The sequence below is a fragment of the Cervus elaphus genome, chromosome 11 (assembly GCF_910594005.1).
Source record: "Cervus elaphus chromosome 11, mCerEla1.1, whole genome shotgun sequence".
NCBI classification, from domain to species: Eukaryota; Metazoa; Chordata; class Mammalia; order Artiodactyla; family Cervidae; genus Cervus; species Cervus elaphus.
This window is the reverse complement of record NC_057825.1, coordinates 77498200-77521088: the sequence shown is the minus strand read 5'-3', so window position 1 is coordinate 77521088 and position 22889 is coordinate 77498200. Positions and strand designations below refer to the sequence as shown.

The following is a 22889-nucleotide window of genomic DNA, read 5'->3' as shown; positions in this document are numbered from 1 at the left end:
AGAACAGTTGCGTTAACTAGGTATGCCTTAATTGTTATGTAAATACTTCATCTAATGGGATGTTTCCTATCCTTATCCCTAGACTCACGAAGCAAAAGAAATTTCAAGAGTTTATATGGACTCACTGTGTTGCTGAGCAAGCTGAGGCTCCAGGAGCCTGCTCAGGCAGAGAGCCAGCCTTTGAACCTTGGTGCTGTTTTTCCAAACCCTCCATAGCCCCCCAGTGCTTCTACGGAACGATCCCGGTCCATCTGAAAGTGTAAAAAAGTGTACTTTTTTACAGACAAAATGATGGATGCGATGACCTCTCAAAGTCACTTCCAACCTCCAAATTCTATTCTTTTGATACTAACAACTGCCACCAAGCGCTCTGAGTTGGGCTTAGGCCTGTTACTAACTTCCCAACAAAAAGTAGGGCGGAGCGAGAGACAGCACCGCTCAAAGACCACTGCAGAGGATCCCATTTCTTTCCCTTTTTAACCATCTGTGAGGTTTTTTCCTTCCCTTTGCCCCTCCTTTTTGCGTCTGTTGCATAGAAACAGAAAATGCTTTTGTACCAATTACTAGGCACTAATTTACCTTCTTCAGTGGGCGCTGGGCTTGCTAGAGAGACATTAGGAAAAGGTGGGAGGGTTGGATGTGGGGGAGGATTCAGAGCAGCAGAGGCCTGGAATGCTGCAAGCTTTTTCTCCAAGCCTGAGAGCAGCCAAGGGGAAGAAAGGGAAAAAAAAAAGGAAAAAAAAAAAAGAGTTTATATGATCAAGCTCCCTGTCTTCTCACAGAAGTAATTTCATTGTAGAGATTTTGGGGCCTAGCAACTCTGTACTCTGGGATTGACATAGTTTGGTTTTAACACTAATGGACAGTGGTTTTCTTTTTTCCCACCCCCAATTACTCTTACATGTTGAAGTTGACTTCAAATGTAGAGATCTTTGTCATGAGATTATAGATTGAATTGGAATGAAAAGAACAGAGGTGTTAATGAGTGATTATAAAGACTGATTTTTATAATTATTATTATAATTGCCAACTTAATTTCATTAGCAGTGAGAATCACTGTGTGTAATGATAGAAATGCTGATGGAAATCTTTTGCCCCTGTAAGTAGTTGGAGGTCAGAAAAGGGTCGAAAAATACTGAATTTAAACAATTAGGGAGCTTGGACCTCATCAAAGTTAAAAACTTTTGCTCTTAAAATCCCATGTGAAAAAAATAAAAAGATATGCTACAATCTGGGAGAAATTTTGAACTACATGCTTTACAAAGGACTAGTATCTTGAATATATAACAGTAAAAAAAAAAATCCAATTAGAAAATATGTAAAAGATATGGCCAGATATTTCACTAAGGATATACAATAATGGCAAATAAGCACATGAAAAGATATTTAATATCATTGCATGAAGGAAATGCAAATTGAACCTACATGGTGAGGGGATGTGAAGCAATTGATCACTCATACATTGCTGGTGGGAATGTAAAATAGCCACTCTTTTTTTTTCTTTTGAATTTTTTATTTCATATTCTGGAGGAGGGCATGACAACCCACTCCAGTATTCTTTCCTGGAAAATCCCATGGACAGAGGAGCCTGGTGGGCTACAGTCCATGGGGTCACAACGAGTTGGACATGACTGAAGTGACTTAACATACATTAACATACATTTTGTATTGGAGCATAGCTGACTGACAATGTTGTGATAGTTTCAGGTGAATGGTGAAGGGACTCAGCCATACATATACATGTATCCACTCTCCCCCAAGCCCCCTCCCATCCAGGCTGCCACATGACATTGAGCAGAGTTCCATGTACTATACAATAGGTCCTTGTTGGTTATCCATTTTAAATATAGCAGTGTGTACATGACCTTCCCAAATTCCCTAACTGTCCCTTTCCCCCTGCAATCGTAAGTTCATTCTCTAAGTCTGTGAGTCTCTTTCTGTTTTGTAAGTTCATTTGCATTATTTATTTTTAGATTCCACATATAAGGGATATCATACAACATTTCTCCTTCTCTGACTTACTTTACTCAGTATGACAATACTCTCTAGGTCCATCCATGTTGCTGCAAATGCCATTCTTTTTAGTGGCTGAGTAATATTCCATTGTATGTGTATATACACACACACACCCCACATCTTTCTCCATTCCTCGTTTGATGGACATTAGGTTACTCCCATGTCTTGGCTATTGTGAACAGTGCTGCAGTGAACACTGGGGTGCATGTGTCCTTTCAGATCATGTTTTTCTCCAGATAAATGCCCAGGAATGGGATTGCAGGGTCATATGATAACTCTATTTTTAGTTTTTTAAGGAGCCTCCATAGCAGCTGGTCAACCACTCTTGAAAACAGTTTGATGGTTTCTTATAAAACTAATCATGCAGCTACCATATGACCTAGAAATTGCACTATTTGACATTTGAGAGAAATGAAAATGTATGTTCACATAAAATCTGTACATAAATGTTCATATCTTTATTTGTAATAGCCCAAAAGTGGAAACAACCCAGACATCATTCAGCAGGTAAATGGATAAACTGTGGTATATCCACACAATGGAATACTTACTTCTCAGCAATAAAAAGGAACAAAATATTGATATATACAGCAACTTGGGTTACTCTCCAGAGAATTATACTGAATTTTAAAAGCCAATCAGAAAATGTTACATATAAATCTATTTATATAAAATTCTGGAATGAAGAAATTTTAGAAATGTAGGAAAGATTAATGGTTGTCAGAGGTTAGGGACAGAAGTGGGGAGGGAGGGAAGGAGAGGGATCGAGAAGAAGGTGGGTTTGGTTATAAAAGGGCAACACAAGGGATCCTTCTGGGAATGAAACCGTTCAGTGTCTTGACTGTGGTAGTGGATACATGAAACTACAAAGGTGATAAAATTGTGTGCAACCTAATACACACACACACAAGTGAGGACAAGGAAGAAATTTGGGAAATCTGAATAAGATTGGTGGATTTGATCACTATCTTACCCACCAAAGTGGTAAGGAGGCCCTGAAAGATAGTGTGAAACAGTGAACAATGTAGATGCTAGAATAGAAAGAATGAGAAATCTCAGACTATGCATTGAAAATGGCCAAGAAATGGCAGTGTATTTTCAAATTTTTCACGTTAATTTTTAAATTATACAGGCAATGCATAAAGACATTCTACTTATAAATCTTGAAATAGTACATATACAATCAAGTTTAATATTCCATTTTCTATACATGTGAATGTGGTATAGAAAAAAAACTGTTTTAATACAATTGTATTATTCTGTGTCATTTTGAAGTTTTCCTTTTTTACTCAAAACACCTTAGTGCTTTTTACCTTAGTGCTTTCTCCGTATTAATGCTACATATAGGTCTGTTTGGAACTTTGACTGCTGGATAGTGTTACAGAGCATGGCTATGCATAGTAATTTAGTTCACTCTACCTCTATTGATGGACATTTCAGCTGTGGCCATTTTTTCACTAATACGAATAATGCGGCTCTGTGAAATCCTTAGTGCATGTATGCAGGTATTTCTAAGATACACACTCAAAACTAGAATTTCTGGTTAATAGGATATAATTTTAGTATTTTCATAGTATTTACTAGTGCCATATTACCCTCCAGTATAGCTGTTGCAATTTGCATTCTATTCAAGAGCACATAAGAACATCTGTTTCCTTAAACATTCACAAGCACGTGAGAATGTCATATTTTCTATTTTTCCTGAGCATCTACTTAAGTGCATGGAAAGAGAATTACAATTTACTCATTATTCTGTCTCCTCTCCCTCTGGTACTAGAATCTGTCCCAGTGGCCTTGTTAACACTGGGTTGAGGTAAATATTAACAGTGATTATAGAAGAAAAGGAAATGAGTGATCTAAGATTTAAGTATCATCTGTTTTATTGATAGTAATAGTTTATAATGTTTTAGTCAATGCAGTCATTTGAATTAAAACTTCCAATTTTAGGATCTCCTCCTCTTCCTGATAATGACATTGGAAAGCTTCATGCCCGTTCACCAATGGAACTGTGGAAAAAAGTGTATGAAAAGCTCTTTCCACCAAAGGTATCTATTTCTCATTCTTTTAAAGCAAGAATTTTCAGCACTGTTCAACAGTTGGGCTTCCCCTTGTGACTCAGCTGGTAAAGAATTCGCCTGCAATGCGGGAGACTTGGGCTCGATCCCTGGGCTGGGAAGATCCCCTGGAGAAGGGAAAGGCTACCCACTCCAGTATTCTAGCCTGGAGAATTCCATGGACTGAATAGTCCATGGGGTTGCAAAGAGTTGGATACGACTGAGCGACTTTCGCCTTTTCACTTTTGCTGTTATTCATCAGTTATTGGGAAATGTTCAAACAGGCCTATTATAGTAACTTTGTTTTCTACTTACATGCTCAAATCAATTAAACACTTGCTTAAAATCTACTGTATGTCTGACCCCATGGGGCTGAAACAATGGGTAAGACATTTTTCTCACTCTGCTTCCAAACAGAGCTCTTTCTGGTTGTTAGAGAAGGGAGAAACAGCATCCAAGAGGGAGAGAGAATCTGGGAAATTTGAATTGGCCTTCAGTGGTGATGAAAGCTCAAAAGATCAGCCTTCACTGGCTGCCCAAGAAACAGGAACTTGGCTTGTGAGGTAGATGATGGTCATTGAAAGTATTTGGTTATGGGCATGAAATGACTTAACAAATTGTGATTTCAGAGTATCAACACACTAAAAGATGTCAGGGACCCTGCACAAGATCCTCAGTATGCTGAAAGTGAAGTTGATGAGATGAGAATTCAGAAGGATCAGGTATTATCCTAAACGTTTATTTCATCTTGAGTTTTATCACAGAAATATCCTTAGAATTCCATAAGTTTTTCTCAACTTATTTACTTAACTTTTTTCTCTCAAAATTATTTAAATAGTATATCTTCACTATATATAGATACATATAAATTCTGATATGCATAAAGGAGGAACTAAAGATCACATAACATTCTACCACCCAGAGATGACATAGTGTTCACATATGCTTTTTGGACTTTCCAGTATACTTTATGTTGAAGATGGGTAGTGATTCTTACCTCACTGTTGGGAAGACACTTCTATAATATTCTTTTATTTGTGGGAAAATTTAGAAGGTTTTGTTTTTTATTAGGACATTTAGATATATCCATACTTTTCTTGGTGGCTCAGACGGTAAAGAATCTGCCTGCAATGCAGCAGACCTGGGTTCAATCCCTGGGTTGGGAAGATCCCCTGAAGGAGGGCATGGCAACGCACTCCAGTGTTCTTGCCTGAAGAATCTCCATGGACAGAGGAGCCTGGCAGGTACAGTCCATGGGGTTGCAAAGAGACAGACACGACTGAGCGACGAAGCACCGCAGCACACATACTTTTCTCAGATCAGAAAGATTAAGGACTGCCTAATCTGGAAGCACACAGTTGACAAAACCCAGGAACTCTCAGGAAAGTGATTAAAAGTGGAGACTGCTTTCCATATATGTGCCCAGATAGCATCATTTGTGATACACAGCCTGACATAAGAATGTAAGAGTTGGTAAATTTTTATCATGATCCAATATTGAGATTTTCCCAGATCTCCTTTTAGTTTGATAAAATGAGTCATTGTGAAGAATATAACCTTATATAAATAAGCACAGTAAATGGAATGCCCTGACCACCTCTCAGGTGGAATTTGTAGAGCTGTGCAACTGTTGCTAGGATAAGCTAAACACAACCACCCACTGTGAGCAGGGACCAGGGTCTTTCTCAGCAGTCACCTTTCACCTTCTGGGGCCCTAGAATAAGTAAGCAAAACATTTTAAGTACAGAAGACTTCTGAAAAACATGTCATGAATATTTAGAGGGTGTTGTAGCTGTCACAAAGTGAGAGGCATGTCGCAGGAACACTAAAATGACCTCATGTAACCCTTATTGTGTTTTGCAGCTTGGCTATAGAGATTAGTTGGAAGTCATCTCTGAATTAATATTTATCTAGGAGTTAGTGACTAACTGCCATTGTTGATAAGATTATCTGTTTATATTATACAATGATCCCTTTTATATATTTATTATTAAAGGGCAAGAGTATTTCTGAGCATTTTAAGGTTTCACATTCAAATCCATCTTCCCTAACTTGACTTAAAACCATATGAGTTTTGAGTAGAACTGGAAAGCAGCCCCACAATACCTGTATCATTCTTCCCTTGTACCTCACTAATTACCACATTCTCTGGACAGATTTTTTTTTAGACTCACTTGAAAAGTTATGATGTCCTAATTTTGCCTCTAAAACAGTTTCATTCATGGTATTTTAGTAGATGAATTGATTTTAGTTTGTACATGTAGTACCCACCTCTGCTTTAAGTCATGCTAATGATTAGCAGTTGATACTCAATTATTTTATAGATGTTTACTTCCAAATTTTGGCATTCTAATATCCAAAACTTCATATATTCTTTCATGTTCTTCCAAAGCCGTTTCAGGGCCTTACACTGTTTCCAGTTGTCTACTGATAAACACAGAAGCTGATTTATGTGTGAGAAAACTCTCTGTAGATTAATTTTGAAAAACCCGTATTTCCTACTAAACATTTAACAATACATTTTCATTTTTTATATGGGCAAGATAGTCAACGCCACTTTTATTAACACAGCCTATAAAAGAATTCATCTGCCTTGGGTGAAAATCTAGTCTACAGCTCTTTCTAAAAACACTGCCTTCTTGATCTTTTGATATGATTATTGCTACACTAACATTTTTCAGTGAAAATAGCATTATAATCTTTAGATTTGATTTGCCTATTAGAAGAAGAATAATATCCATCTAAAAGAAATGTCTCACTCAAGGTTTTCCATAATCACACAAAATTATGTCCCTACCTAAAAGCAACTGGTAAATACTTGACGTCTATACTGTGTACTATGTGTCTGCATACCTTTAACCCAAATAGTTACTGATTCTTGTACTTCTTAGGAAGAAAGATGACATCCTGTTTCACTGAAAATAATCCAGTTGCATATGAGTGGAGGGCTGGCCCTGGGCCTGTCTGATCCTCCATTTGACTCCCTCCCATCCCCAAGTCTCATTATTAGTGGCTTAAATAATCAGGCATCAAACAAAAAGTTTGGTACCCTTAAGCTTTGGCAATGAAATCAGAGCATGCCACTTCTCAGATAGGCTAATTCATGAGTCCTGTTCAGTTCCTCTAATACTGAGCCTTTAAAAAAGCCCACGTCATGTAGAATCATCAGGCAAGAAAGCTGTGTCCCTTTAAACCACACTTCGCTTAAACCATACTTCTGTTACATTATCCTGCCAGTGAGGTGGGGAGGGGGAGGCACTGAGACACAGTATTCCATAATGCATTATTGTAAGTCCTTGGTGGTAGAACATGTCATTTATGATCACTGTCCAGAATCCCTTTTGCTCCCAGTCCCCACTGACACATGAAGATCCTCACAGAGACTGAAAGTAGTCCCCCCTGGTTTGAGGATCAACCTTAAGACCCCTTTTCACCTTTTCTGCAGACTAAATGTCTTTCCTAATTAGCTCTATCTTGTCAGACTTCACATGGGCACCAGAAAATAGTTCCTTGGTATTTACTATTTTTTAAAAGTCTTCCAGTTTTAAAGCACTCCTGATTTTAAGGGAGTCGAGTATAGAAAGCACTTGCTGAACCCTTCCACCTCTTTTCTATATTTTTATTATCAAAGCAAAAAAAAAAAATGGAAAAGGTTTGGGTAAACAGTCATTTTTAAGGTCGTCTTGGTTCAACCATACATAATCATTTTGAATCCCTGTTTTCAAAACACTCAACTTATTTATAATCCCTTGGCCTATAATTTAAACACAGATACACACTGATTGATTTACATGTGGGGGGGGAATGTTTTTTTAGTGTCCTCTATTGAAGATGGTGTTTTAAGCATTATATATATTTATATTTGAAAACTTTAGAAGCCTTTAAGAAGCAGGGTGGAAACCCCTTTTGGTTTTGCTTTCTCTTTTAAAGTGACTCTAGAGTGGCCATGAAGAACTGTAGTGTAAAGAGAGCCCTCTTAGTTGTTATTCCATTAAAACATCATCATATAATGTTGAGGTCTCATGAGAGCAGTACTAAAGATCTAGTGAACACAGTGAGTTCTATATCACACCAGTTACTCTCCATCCTCCTCCTGGCATGGCTGGGGGACCAGCCCAGTTCTGTCACTTTACAGCTTACAGAAAGGAGAAACTACTAGCACAGAATCTCAAAGCAATGCCCTCACCATTACCATTGGTAAAAAATAATAATAATTCAGCACTTCCAATTAAAGGCAAAGTTTGTGATAATTGATTACTGCTTATTCTTTATGAGCTAACAATCCTTGAAACCATAAGTTACAGGTAAGATAACTGGTGAACTGAGTTAATGTCATTAAAAATAAACCAAGCTATAAAGACTACTTTGGAGTTAATACTATGGAAAAAAAAATTTCTTCAAAGTCATAGTGTTTTGAAACTTTCAACATTTAAATTTTAATAACTTAGAATATATGTATGAAAGAGATCATCTGCCATTTTTCTGAAAATGAGAATGCAGTTTTCTTTTCCTAGCAACTATGAACTTCAGTTACATTAGGCAAAGGGCAGAGATTGCCTTATCTTGCAGAGTAACCATTTTTTGCTTATCTGAAACAATGATACACTTTGTACACTTAGACACTGAACAACACGTAAGAAGCCAAGAGACAGTCCCCGTAGATGGTCCCTTTTGCATGTTAGTTGTCTCATGCAGGTTTTCCCACCTCCGCTAAAGTTTATCTTTGTTTTGTGAATTATAAAAGTAACATATACTCATGGTGAAAAAAATCAAGACATAGAAGTATATACTATAGAAAATGGAAGTGTCCTGCCCTCTCTCCACCTAGTTGCCTTTCTCTTTGGCACATACAACACTATTATTTTTGTTGGCTGCCGACAAAGTCAGGTGTCAGTGAGCACTGAGGTATTTAATCAATCCTTACTGTGAGATATCTAAGCCATTTCCAAATGCATGCCAATAGACAGTGCAGTGAATAGCCTTCTGCTCTTCTCTATTGTGCTATATGATGAATTTCTAAAGATACAATCACTGGGTCAAAGGATATGTACATTTTAAATATTGATACTTTGCTAACTTCAACCACAATTTGACAAGAGTTGAACAGCAAATGTTTAACAATAAGATCATTTTTATATTCTTAAAGCATGCATGAATGTGAAAGTCACTCAGTCATGTCTGACTCTTTGTGACCCCATGGACTATACAGTCCATGGAATTCTTCAAGCCAGAATACTGGAGTGGGTAGCTGTCCCTTCTCCAAGGGATCTCCCAATCCAGCCATCAAACCCAGGCCTCCTGCATTGCAGGTGTATTCTATACCAGCTGAGTCACCAGGGAAGCCCAAAGCATGCATATAACAATGCCTAATTTTGTTACTTGAAAGACAGTTTGTATGTACTATTTAGAATATAATTTTGTCTAAAATTTTAATTCATCTCCAAGTGCTGCTTAGGCTACATAGAAACTCTGAAGACTACATTTCTAGAAAATACATCCCGAGTACAGTCATTTATAAAGTAGTTGTCAAGAAATTTTGAGAGTGATAATACTTTTATAAAGGATACACTGTTATACCCCAAAAGTGCTAAGGCAGTTTTAAGGCTCCTAGATAAAATTTTAAAGTTTTTTTACTAGTAAAACATGTTTTTGTTTTAGGAACTGGAACAGTACAAAAGAAGTTCTTCCAAGTCTTGGAAACAAATTGAGCTTGATTCCTGAACCTAATTCAACTGTAATGTAACCTATTTCTTCTTTTCCAAATACAAGTAATATTTTATTAGTTAATATTACAATAATAAGGGAGGACAGTTTAGATGTATAATTTATTAAAGAAAAAGTGGAATTGTTTGTCTTAGTGCAACTGCTGAGATACTTTTAAATCTCTTTAAAAAATCATATAATTACATGTAATATTTTTTAAATAAAAAGAATCTTTCAGGACCTACCTTTAACATGTTTTTAAATAGTGTATACTTGGTTCAGCGTCTATAAGTTTCTGCTTATGTTTTCAGGAATATGAAATTAGGAGCATTTAGTAACAGTTGTAGGTATAACATTAAGCATTTATATTAGACACATTCCTTCTCTAAGGCATTCTCAGCTATGTCTGGTAGGAAAGCAGAATTGGGGTTACTTTCACAGGTATCATCATTTTACTCTAATTAATGGTGAGGCACAAGAAGCATCTGAAGTATTTATTTAAAAGGCACATACCTGAGGAGCAGCTCAGATGGCATAGTAGTAGAACGTGAAGCTCCCCTTTTCCCACAAATGCAAAAATACATCTACATGTGGAATATCTACTGAATATCTACTATGTTCAGAATATCTACCGAACACTGGCAGAATACCTCAGCCTGCTGAAAGAGTGAGAAAATCTCCAGGTAACCGGATAGGAAAAAAGATTAAAAAGAAAATGAGAACGGAATCGGGATGGGACCTGCACCCCTGGGAGGGAGCTGTGGAAGAGGAAAGGTTCCTGCACCCTGGGAAGCCCCCTCTCCAGCGAGATCTGCCGGGACAGAAGGGGAGCTTCAGAGCCTCAAAGGAGAATGCAGCAGCCAGAGTAGAAGAAAAACTGTCCAGATGGTCACGGTGGCAACCTGAAACACACGTCTGCCAGTGTGGGCAGGGGAGGTGTTAGAACTCAGGCTTCAGAGATCAGACCTGGAGAGAGGACTAAGATTGGCTGTGCAGAAACAGCCTGGGAGATGGTGCTGGAATCTAGTGTGACCACAACTGAGGGTGTACATGGAGGAAGCCCAGGCCATCTTAGAGGCCAGGCGTCATTGTTTGGGGGGCGGGATCCACCACTGTAGCCTTTTTCTTTGTGCACAAACTCACAGAGGACAGGACACAACCTGCAGTGGTTCCAGGGTTGGTTACAAACCACCACCACCGCCTCCCTTGCCAACTCTAGCAGTGATCGTGAGCTGCCTCCACTCCCGTGGCCTGCTCCAGGGGTGCATCTGAGCCACCACCAAGGCCCCCAGGGCTGGGCACCAGCGGCTGCCTCTGCACACTCCCTATCAAGGTGATGACAACTAGCACATGCTGAGGAAAGACACAACAGGCATCCCCACTAAAAACAGCCCTCGTAGCAAATACAGTAAATCCACACAAGCTAGACAAGGACACGCCAACATGTAAATAGCCCTTCAAGACAACAGTAGATAATTGTTTCTTCTAATCTCAAAGTTAAAGAAATACAAGTAAAATGGAGACCTAGAGGAACCACTCCCAGGTAAAAGACCAAGAGAAATCTCCTGAAAGAAGAATGAAACAGGCCTCTGCAGTCTAATAGATACCAATTTCAAAAAGGAGATAATGAAAATACTAAAGGCAGCAAGAGAAAAACAGGAAAAGAGTTACAAGGGAACCCCTATAAGGCTCTTAGCTGATTGCTGTACAGAAATATTGCAGGCCAAAATCAAAGCTACAATGAACCATCATCTCACACTCGTCAGAATGGCCATCATCAAAAAGTCTACAAGCAATAAATGCTGGAGAGGATGTGGAGAAAAGGGAACCCTCTTTCACTGTTGGTGGGAATGCAAATTGATAATAACCATTGTGGAGTACAGTTTGGAGATTTCTTAAAAAACTAGAATAAAACTACCATATGACCCAGCAATATGCCACTACTGGGCATAAACCCTGAGGAAACCATAATTGAAAATGACACATGTACCCCAATGTTCATTCCTGCACTATTTACAATACCTAGGACATGGAAGAAATCTAGATGTCCATCATTAGGTGAATGGTTAATGAAGTGTGGTACATATACATGATGGAATATTACCTTGCTATGAAAAGGAACACATTTAAAAAAATAATAAAATTAAAAAAAAAAAAAAAGAAAAGGAACACATTTGAGTCAGTTCTAGTGAGGTGGATGAATCTAGAGTCTATTATACAAAGTGAAGTAAGTTAGAGAAAGACAAATACTGTATATTAACACACATATATGGCATCTAGACAAGATAGTACCTATGATCCTACATGTGGGGCAGCAAAGGAGACACAGACATAAAGAACAGACTTTTGGACACATTGGGGGAAGGAGAGGGTGGGATAATTTGAGAGAATAGCATTAAAACATATACATTTCATATAGAAAACAAATAGCCAGTGGGAGTTTGATGTATGATGCAGGAAACCCAAAGCCCATGCTCTGTGACAACCTAGAGGGATGGGGTGGGGAGGGAAGTGGGAGAAGGATTCAGGAGGGAAGGGACATATGTATACCTATGGCTGATTCACGATGATGGGTGGCAAAAACCATCACAATACTGTAAAGTAATTATCCTCCAATTAAAAATAAAAAAAAAATATTGCAGGCCAGAGGGGCATGGCAAGATACATTCAAAATACTGAAAGGGAAAAATCTGTAATCTAGAATACTCTGCTCAGCAAGATTATTATTTAAAATAGAAGGAGAGAAAGAATTTCTCAGACAGGCAAAAACTAAAAGAATACAGCAATACTAAGCCTATCTTAAAGGAAATACTGCAAGTTCTTCTTTAAATAGAAAAGAAGTAAGAATCTATAGGAAAGAGAAAATCACAGTTGGAAAGTAAATCACTTAAATAATCCAGTACACAATTTAAAAAATTCTATGAAAGTGATGATAAACCACAATGAACAGCAAAAGGATGAACATGAAGATGTTAAAGAGGACATCAAAATCATAAAATGTGGGGAAGGAGAGTAAGAACATATAGTTTTGTTTTCCCCTAGAATGTGTTTGAGTCTATATGACTACCAATTCAAAGCAAGTAGATATGGAAAGGGATTAACATACTTGAAGAACGGGGTAGCCACAAATCAGAAACATACAATAGATTCATAAAATACCAAAAAGAAGAGCACATAAGTATAATACAAAAGAAATAAACCATAAAAGGGAAAAGAAGAAATATAGTCAATGATAAAACAGAGTTTAAAATGGCAATAAATACATAGCTTGAATACATATGTGTCAATAATTACCTTAAATGGCAATGGACTAAATGCTTCAATTAAATGACACAGGGTGGCAAATTGAATAAAGAACATGAGCCTACATATGCTGCCTACAAGAGTCCCACTCTAGGGCAACAGACACATAGACTGAAAGTGAAGGGATGGGAAAAGATTTCATGCAAATGGAAAAGACAAGAAAACAGGGGTCTCAATACTCATATCAAAATAGACTTTAAAACAAGGGCAATAAAGAAAAAGAAGGACACTAGATAATGATAAAAGGATCAGTACAAGAGGATTTTACACTTGTCAGTCTAGATGCACCTAATGTAGGAGTACCCTAAGACATAAATACTAACAGACATAATGGGAGAAATAGACAGGAATACAATAAGTAGGACACTTGAACACCTCACTCATATCGATGGACAGATCTTCTAGACAGAGTAAGTAACAAAGATCATAAGTGATACAACAGAACAGTTAGACTTAATTGACATTATCAAGACATAACACCCAAAAAGCCCCACAGAATACACAATCTTTTCTGCGGCACATGGAACATTCTCTAGGACTGACCACATTCTGGGCTTCCCTGGTGACTCAGCTGGTAAAGAATCTGCCTGCAGTGCAGGAGACCTGCGTTCTATTCCTGGGTTGGGAATATCCCCTGGAGAAGGGAATAGCTACCCACTCCAGTATTCTGGCCACATACTAGGGCACAAAACAAGCCTCAACAAACTTAAGGGTATAGAAATTATCTCAGGCGTCTTTTCTGACCACAAAAACATGGAACTAGAAATTAAACCACAGAAAAAGAAACGAGAAAAAAAGATTACATGGAGGTTAAACAACATGCTACTAAAAAACCAATGGGTCATCAATGAAAGTAATTAAAAAATACCTTGAGACAAATGACAATGAAAACACAGCCATACAAAATCAATAGGATGCAGCAAAAACAGTTCTGAGACAAGTTCATAGTAATACAAGGCCTTCCAAAGAAAAAAAAAGAAAAATCTCAAGTAACCTAATCTACCATTTAAAAGAATCAAAAAGGAAGAACAAACAAAACCTAAAGTCAGAGGTAGGAAATAATAAAGATCAGAGAGAAAATAAAAGATCTTAACAAATAGAATCAATAAGACCAAGAGCAAGTTCTTTAAAAGGATAAATAAGATTAACACATCTCTGGCCAGGCTCACCAAGATAAAAAGAGAGAGAACCCAAATAAACACATTAAGAAACTTAGAAACATAACAGCTGATTCCACAAAAACAGAAAAAATGGATCATTGGCACAAAATAGCCCAGAAATAAACCCACACACCTGTGGCCAATTAATCTTTGACAAAGGAGGCCTGTGTATGTGCTAAGTCATTTTAGTCCTGTCTGACTCTTTGCGACCCTGTGGACTGTAGCTGATCAGGCTCCTCTGTCCATGGAATTCTCCAGGCAAGAATACTTGAGTGGGTTGCTGTGCTATCCTCCAGGAGAAGCCATACAATGGGAAAAAGACAGTGTCTTCAGCAAGTGGTGTTGAGAAAGTTGGACAACCACGTGTAAATGTAGTTACAACACACCCTCTCACCACACACACACACACACACATCAAAATGGCTTAAAGACTTAAACATAAAACATGACACCATAAAACTCCTAGAAAAGATCCCAGGCAAAACATTCTCTGGCAAAATCACACCAATGTTTTCTTCGGTCAGTCTCCCAAAGCAATAGAAATAAAAACAAAAATAAACAAATGGGACCTAATCAAAGTTACAAGCTTTTGAACAGTAAAAGAAACCACAAACAAAATGAAAAAACAGCCTACAGGATGGGAGAAAAATTTGCAACAGATGTAACCAACAAGGGCCTAATTTCCAAAATATATAAACAACTCACACAACTGAACAACAACAAAAAAACAACCTAGTCAAAAAAATCGGCAGAAAATATAGACATTTTTCCAAAGAAGAAATACAGATGGCAAATAGGCATATAAATAGATGCTTAGTTCAGTTCAGTTGCTCAGTCATGTCCAACTTTTTGCGACCCCATGGACTGCAACATGCCAGGCTTCCCTGTTCATCACCAACTCCCAGAGCTTACTCAAACTCAGTTCCAATGAGTCGGTGATGCCATCCGACCATCTCATCCTCTGTTGTCTGCTTCTCCTCCCGCCTTCAATCTTTCCCAGAATCCCGTCTTTTCAAATGAGTTGTTTGCATCAGGTGGCCAAAGTATTGGAGAGTCAGCTTCAGCATCAGTCCTTCCAATGAATATTCAGGACTGATTTCCTTTAGGATGGACTGGTTGGAGATCTCCTTGCAGTCCAAGGGACTCTCAAGAGTCTTCTCCAACACCACAGTTCAAAAGCGTCAATTCTTCGGGGCTCAAATTTCTTTATAGTCCAATTCTCACATCCATACATGACTACTGGAAAAACCATAGCATTGACTAGATGGATCTTTGTTGGCAAAGTAATGTCTCTGCTTTTTAATATGCTGTGTAGGTTGGTCATAACTTTTCTTCCAAGGAGCAAGTGTCTTTTAATTTCATGGCTGCAGTCACCATCTGCAGTGATTTTGGAGCTCAAAAAAATAAAGTCAGCCACTGTTTCCACTGTTTCCCCATCTATTTGTGTGAAGTGATGGGACTGGATGCCACAGTCTTAGTTTCTGAATGTTGAGTTTTAAGCCAACTTTTTCACTCTTCTCTTTCACTTTCTTCAAGAGGCTCTTTAGTTCTTCTTTGCTTTCTGCTATAAGTGTGATGTCATCTGCATATCTGAGGTTATTGATATTTCTCCTGGCAATCTCGATTCCAGCTCATGCTTCATCCAGCCCAGCATTTCTCATGATGTACTGGGCATAGAAGTTAAATAAGCAGGGTGACAATATACAGCCTTGACCTACTCCTTTCCTGATTTGGAACCCGTCTGTTGTTCCATGTCCAGTTCTAACTGTTGCCTCTTGACCTGCATACAGATTTCTCAGGAGGCAAGTCAGATGGTTTGGTATTCCCATCTCTTTCAGAATTTTCCACATTGTTGTGATCGACACAGTCGAAGGCTTTGGCATAGTCAATAAAGCAGAAGTAGATGTTTTTCTGGAACTCTCTTGCTTTTTCGATGACCCAACGGATGTTGGCAATTTGATCTCTGGTTCCTCTGCCTTTTCTAAATCCAGCTTGAACATCTGAAAGTTCATGGTTTACATACTATTGAAGCCTGGCTTGGAGAATTTTGAGCATTACCTTATTAACATGTGAGATGAGTGCAATTGTGCAGTAGTTTGAGCATTCTTTGGCATTGCCTTTCTTTGGGATTGGAATGAAAACTGACCTTTTCCAGTCCTGTAGCCACCGCTGAGTTTTCCACATTTGCTGGCATATTGAGTGTAGCACTTTCACAGCATCATCATTTTGGATTTGAAATAGCTCAACTGGAATTCCATCACCTCCACTAGCTTTGTTCGTAGTGATGCTTCCTAAGGCCCACTTGATGTCACATTCTAGGATGTCTGGCTCTAGGTGAGTGGTCACACCATCGTGATTATCTGGATCATGAAGATCTTTCTGTACAGTTCTTCTTTGTATTCTTGCCACCTCCTCTTAATATCTTCTGCTTCTGTTAGGTCCATACCATTTAGTGAGCCCATCTTTGCATGAAAATGTTCCCTTGGTATCTCTAATTTTCTTGAAGACATCTCTAGTCTTTCCAGTTCTGTTGTTTTCCTCTATATCTTTGCACTGATCACTGAGGAAGGCTTTCTTATCTCTCCTTGCTATTGTTTTGAACTCTGCATTCAAATGGGTCTATCTGTCCTTTTCTCCTTTGCTTTTCACTTCTCTTCTTTTCACAGCTACTTGTAAGATGCTCAATATTACAAATAATAGATGTTCAATATTGCTAATTTTTAGAGAAATGCAAATCAAAACAATGAAGTAACATTTCACACTTATCAGAATGACCATCATTAAAAAGTCTACAGATAACAAATGCTGGAGAGGATGTGGAGAAAAGGGAACCTTCCTTCACTGTTGGTGGGACTGTAAGTTGGTGCAGCCATTGTGGATAACAGCATGGAGGTTCCTCAGAAAACAAAAAACAGAATTCCCATATGATTAAGCAATCCCACCCCTGAGCATATACCCAGACAAAACTATAATTAGGAAGATACATGCACCCCTATGTTCACAGCAGCAGTATTCCCAATAACTAAGATATGGAAATGGCCTAAATGTCCAGTAACAATGAATGGATAAAGAAGAAGTGGCACATATATACAATGGAATACTACTCAGCCATAAAAAGAATAAAATAATGCCATTTACAGCAACATGGATGCAACTAGAGATGATCATACTAAGTGGAGCAAGTCAGAAAGACAAACACCATATGATAGCACTTATATGTATAATCTAAAATATGACACAAATGAAGTTATCTATGAAACAGAAACAGAATCAGGAATATAGAAAATAGACTGGTAGTTGCCAAGGGGGAAAGGGCAGTAGGTGAGGGGTGGGCTGGGAGTTTGGGGTTAGCAGGTGCAAACTGGTGTATATGGAGTGGATAAAAAACAAAGTCCTACTGTATAGTACAGGGAACTATATTCAGTATCTTGTGATAAACCATATCTAATATATATATGCATATGCACACACACACAACTGAATCACTTTGTTGTACAACAGAAACTAACAACATTGTAAGTCAACTATACTTCAGTTAAAAACAAACAAACAAACTGGGCTTCCCTGGTAGGCCAGTGGTTAAGAATTTGCCATACAATGCAAGGGACACAGGTTCAAGATCCCACATGCTGCAGAGCAACTAAACCTGTGTGCCACAACTACTGAGCCCACATGCCCTAGAGTCCCTGCTCTGCAATGAGAAGCCTGCCCACCACAATGAGGAGAAGCCCCTGCTCACCCCAACTAGAGAAAGCCCATGTGCAGCAACAAAGACCCACCACAGCCAAGAAATGAAATAAATCTTTTTTAAAAAAAAATAAAATACATTCCTGAATCCCCACAGCCAGAGATCCTCAATCAGTGGGTCTGGAATGTGGCTTAGTAATCTGCATTTTTCATCAGTACCTCTGGTGATTCTGACATACTTAGAGTATAATTTTTTGAAGAACAGACAAATTTAAGGAAGTATTCTATCAATAAGCAGGCCAAAACTGTATGACTTGGTAATAACCAAGATCATTTCCAAGGTGGGATAGCCCTTAAGAAGCCTTCTAACTTCTGGAGACATATCTGCTAGCCAAGTTCAGTTGGAGTAAGCATAACTGCTGTCATTAAACAGGAAAGTAAGTTATCCCATGTTCTTCCATTTCCACTATAAAATACGTTAACTTTACTATGCCATGCACCCAGCTTTAAATAAGCATTTACTAACCTTAAGAACACAAAGATTGTTGAGTGGTATTGGAGTGGAGAGCAAACTACCCTGTTATAGCAATGAAATATAAGTTCCTAAACTAGTGACAGTCAGTGCATATGGTTCCAGTCCTCTGGAAAACAGAATTTTCACCATGTCTCCAAGGAACTACAGTCATAGAAACAGACAGGCACCTTTCTTGAGTGCTGCAAAGAAAAAGCTCCCTTTAACACTGAATGTTATGATCTCAGAAATATTACTGACTTGGTGGAAACAGGATTTTGTATTATTTAATTTGATTTTCTCACACATCACTGTCCATTTTTAACTTGAGAAACTGTCACATGTTGAAAGTCATTGTGTTTTTCTAAGATAGTATCACTAACAGTTAATAGCTTGAAGTCACATGCTATGTCAGTTTTCCAAATGTTTCTGAGCTAGAATGAAATTCCATCTGCATATGAATAGTAGAAAAATGTTTCCACTTAGATTGTACACCCATATCTTTAGTAAGTTGAAATCAGTAATTTCAAAAGAGGTTCCTGTGGGACTCTCTTTGAACTGCTTTAATAGATTATCTTCTCCAGAACTGTCTATAACTGATGTGACATATATAATCTGTAAGGCATTATGTAACTATTATACCATAATCATCAGTGTCAAAGACCTTTTATAAAAATTGACAGTACTATTTTGGTAATTTACCAATGTCTCCAGATTCTTGAATACTGTTCTGAGAAATAGAATTTTACCATGGTTTCCTTAATAAAATGATCTTTCTCACTATAATGTGAGATATTTCAAATACTATAATTTATCAGTCTTTACAAGTTAGGTCACAGTAACTGAGTAAGTTCATGTACTCTCTAAGATAGTCTCATTCAAAGTTACCATGGTAACATGGAGACAGTTTCATTTCAAACTTGTACATGAATTACTTGAAGATCAGAAAGGTAATCCATCATTTAGTCCAGAACCCACTTTTAATAATCTATATACATCATTTGATCCTTAAAAATATGTACTGATCAGCATTCTTTTAATTCAGGAACATGAATTCCTAGCATGTAACTCTGCTCTTCTTAGTGTAAATTTTGTGTCAGTTGAGCATCTTTTCTATGTGGACTTTAAATAACAGCTGCTCTCTAACCTTAAAAAGGTCATTTCTCAGTTCATGCATACACTTTATCTAGTAACATTTAATTTTGTAAGTAAACTAAGTTGACAGTGAAAAATAACAAACTATTTTTGTCTAGTGTGCTGTTTTCAGTTCAGCCCATTCCTGCCATTTTTCGTTTTTAACCCTCAATAAAATCAGCGGATGCTCTGTGTCAGGGGTCTTCACTCACCATCTATCCAACATCCTCTCCATGTGACTAGGTAACTTATCTGGACTCGGACACATAAATATGGGTTTTGAAATGATTATGAAACCATTCTTACCCAATTCTGTGTGATGCTTTGCTTCAGTGAAACAACTCTTTTTCTGTTACTTACAGCTGATAATATTCAAATATTTTCTTTTTTACCAAGTCCTTTATCAAATGTAAGCATAATCTTTGACCTATGTTCTCTGTGTCTAGAACAAAGACAAACAGTCACACTAGTCTCCCATAACTTTATGAATTATTATTTACATCTTTGAACCTGCTCCGTCACAATTTCCAAATAACACATGTCCCTCCAAGTTGGAATAGCATTCCAGGCCTGCATGGATCCAATGGGCACAGATGGAGTCTTAATGGTTAAAAGACTTACAATGTGCTACTGAGAATCATGTGCCATTCTTACTTCAGAAATTCAAAGCAGTCATGTATATCTAGGAGCTTAAGTTCCATTTCGTAGCAGTGTCCTTTACTATCTACTAATGAGGTAATCCCTTATTTTAAAAACAATTATTCCTAGGATGACAAGAGCTGGGATAAATGAATACAAAATGAGAAAGTTTGCTGTGAATCTGGATGTTGCACCTGGGCAGTTTCTCTCAATGAACTGAGCTCCTTGAGTGATGGTACACATTGGGTTAGTTGACACAGAAGCGTTTGAGTTGCCTGCCAGGGAAAAGATCGACAGTGTCAGATATGGTACTTCCAAGATAATTTAAGCCACATGTGTTTACCAAATGCTTAGTTTACCAAATACTTAGTATTCTGCTAAGTACCCTTCTTCATAAAGATACAGGACTTTTTAGAGAGCCCAGAATTCATTATTAGATGAAGCAATAGTGAGTGTTGGGAGCCTTCAAGATGGAAATGGGTTTGTTCCCATTTTGGGTATATATCCATTACCCAAATGAATGAATAGTACTGAAAAAAATTATGATCACTTAGCACTGAGTATCCCAAGGTTACTAATGTTATCACCTAGAGAGATTTAAAACAACTATGACATTCTGCCTTGTTCTTTCGTTGTCTTCACAGAGTGGCCTGGGATTTCCAGTGGCCAGGAGGGCCTTGTTGTATTCCCACTGCCCTCTCGTGGGATTAGGGAACACTTGTGCCAAAAATGGCTTCACTCAGCTACATACTCTGTACATCTGGTGGGGACAGGAAGCCACTGCAGCCTGTTTCAACCTGTTCAGTAGGTATAGGAACTGATTTCATCCAGAATATATTAGAGTTTACTTCAGTGTATGTTAAATCTGTCCTTTTCTAAAAACATCAGAATGCCCCTAAGCTGCTGACCTTTGACAAGTGATTAGCTTGATGAATGCTTACTTTTTTAAAAATCAGAGAAAATGTTAGACTCTTCAAAACAAAGTTTTAAATCTATTTTACATTTTACAATAGTTTTTTAGTTAAAAACATTTCCCTCAAGAAATTATGTTTTCAAATGAATATGTAAAAATAAATTCCAAAATAGAATACTTACCACAAGTGAAATTCTGTCCATAGAACTCATTGACTACGAGAATCTCAGAGCAATATTTTTGGAATGTAAAATAACCGAGGATTTTAAAAGGAATGGGCATTTCTTGTATGTTTCTTAAGAAAAAGCAAAAAGAGAGAAAGATAAACTTCAGTAGGCTTTGGTAACAGTCCTACCAAATGAAAAGAAAGGCAACCCTATGTTTCCCAAAAGGAATGTACATAGGTTTTCATCTCTCATGATAAAAATTATGTTTACTACAAAAAGTTCAAACAACACTGAGAAGTATAGAGAAATACCATTGCCCAGAAATAACTGCTGTTAACATTTTGGTGATATATGTAACACATATATTTATAACATTTTACATAAATGGAATCAAACTACTCATCCTCTTTCCTAACCTGCTTTTTCAAACATATATCTCAGATATACTTTCAAGTCAGTAAGCATAGCACTGCATCATTTTTAATCACAGCTTGGTGGTCCACTATAGAAGAAACCTTAATTTAACACACCCCTGATGATGGTCTGGTATTTAATTTTATTGTTAGGCACCATTGATATAAACATAAAAGAAAATAACGTTAACACATCACATTAGAGGAGGATGTTTGTGGTTAAATAGACTTGAGCGTGCTAGAGTATGAAGTGAGACCTGAACCATACACAAGGGATGGAGAGAACCAGCAGACACTCACTGTGAAACCTGCTTCAGGAGACACCTCATGCCGGCCTTGTGCCCTTCTTGGTTCACTCTGTAGCTTTTATCAGTCAACAAATATGCATTAAATTCTTTCTGTTTGCAAGGCACTAATTCAGGGTGCTTAAGGAATTCAAAAGAAGTGCCCTACCCCTAAGGACTCATGATGGAGTTGGGAGACATAGATTATATATCCTTAAGACTGTAAAAATACACAGTGGTGAACCATTTGTGCTTAGAAAGTATAGAAAAACAGTACCTAGCAAGGGTCCATGACATTCTTGTATTTAGTATTTACGGTTTCACCAAGTGATCCCCCAACTCCATGACTTTCGGTTATTGACAATGTTCTGAGGCACGAAATTGACTTAGCCACATTGAGAGGCAGCTAGCTGAAAGGACAGATGGGAGTCTGGGGAAGAGGAAGGACAGTAGGACAGCAGGACAGTGTGAGCACAGGCCTGTGTGACTGAATGGGCTAAAAGCCTCGAGCAGAGGATCTGAACTGGGAGCAGGAGGAGGTGAGTTGAGAACGGGAGCCATGACCGGCTGTTTTCAGGGCCTTGTAGGGGCTTGCCATTGAAGGACCATGAAAACGATCACATGTCAATCAGTGTTTTAAGAGTATTAATGTGGCACCGGCAAGTAGGATGGACCAGAATAAGGACAGAGGAGGAACAGCAATCAAGGGAGCGGGCTACAGCAGAAGTTCAAGGATGAGATGACAAAGGCCTGGAACAGGATGATGGCCAGGAGAAGTCAGCTGCCCAGCTGGCTGGAGTGTGAGGAGGTAGGAACCGTGGGTCTTTGTCCTCTACTGCACCCCACAGGGCAAACACAAAGGCCCCACATGCACTTGTGATTTGACAGTGGGGAAGAAAACCAAT

At 38.1% G+C, this 22889-nt stretch overlaps 2 protein-coding genes across 6 annotated transcripts in view; one reads left to right on the top strand and one right to left on the bottom strand.

The window, feature by feature from the left end:
* The window catches only part of DYNC2LI1 (dynein cytoplasmic 2 light intermediate chain 1), a 37885-nt gene extending 27865 nt beyond the window's left edge, over positions 1-10020 (top strand). For 2 of the 5 annotated variants that reach the window (XM_043918130.1, XM_043918128.1), the window contains 3 exons: positions 3964-4061; positions 4700-4792; positions 9729-10020. In XM_043918130.1, coding sequence (XP_043774065.1) covers positions 3964-4061; positions 4700-4792; positions 9729-9791 — 254 coding nt within the window. In that variant the 3' untranslated portion in view covers positions 9792-10020. Of the gene's footprint in view, positions 1-82; positions 962-3963; positions 4062-4699; positions 4793-5141; positions 6405-9728 lie in introns of those variants that run through there. The other 3 variants (XM_043918129.1, XM_043918131.1, XM_043918132.1) reach the window with 3 other exon arrangements.
* A 10015-nt stretch (positions 10021-20035) lies between these two features.
* ABCG5 (ATP binding cassette subfamily G member 5) overlaps positions 20036-22889 on the bottom strand; it is a 28470-nt gene continuing 25616 nt past the window's right edge. Inside the window, exons 12-13 of the mRNA XM_043918127.1 lie at positions 21303-21415; positions 20036-20482 (exon numbers count right to left, since the gene is read on the bottom strand). Coding sequence (XP_043774062.1) covers positions 20289-20482; positions 21303-21415 — 307 coding nt within the window. The 3' untranslated portion in view covers positions 20036-20288. The remainder of the gene's footprint in view (positions 20483-21302; positions 21416-22889) is intronic.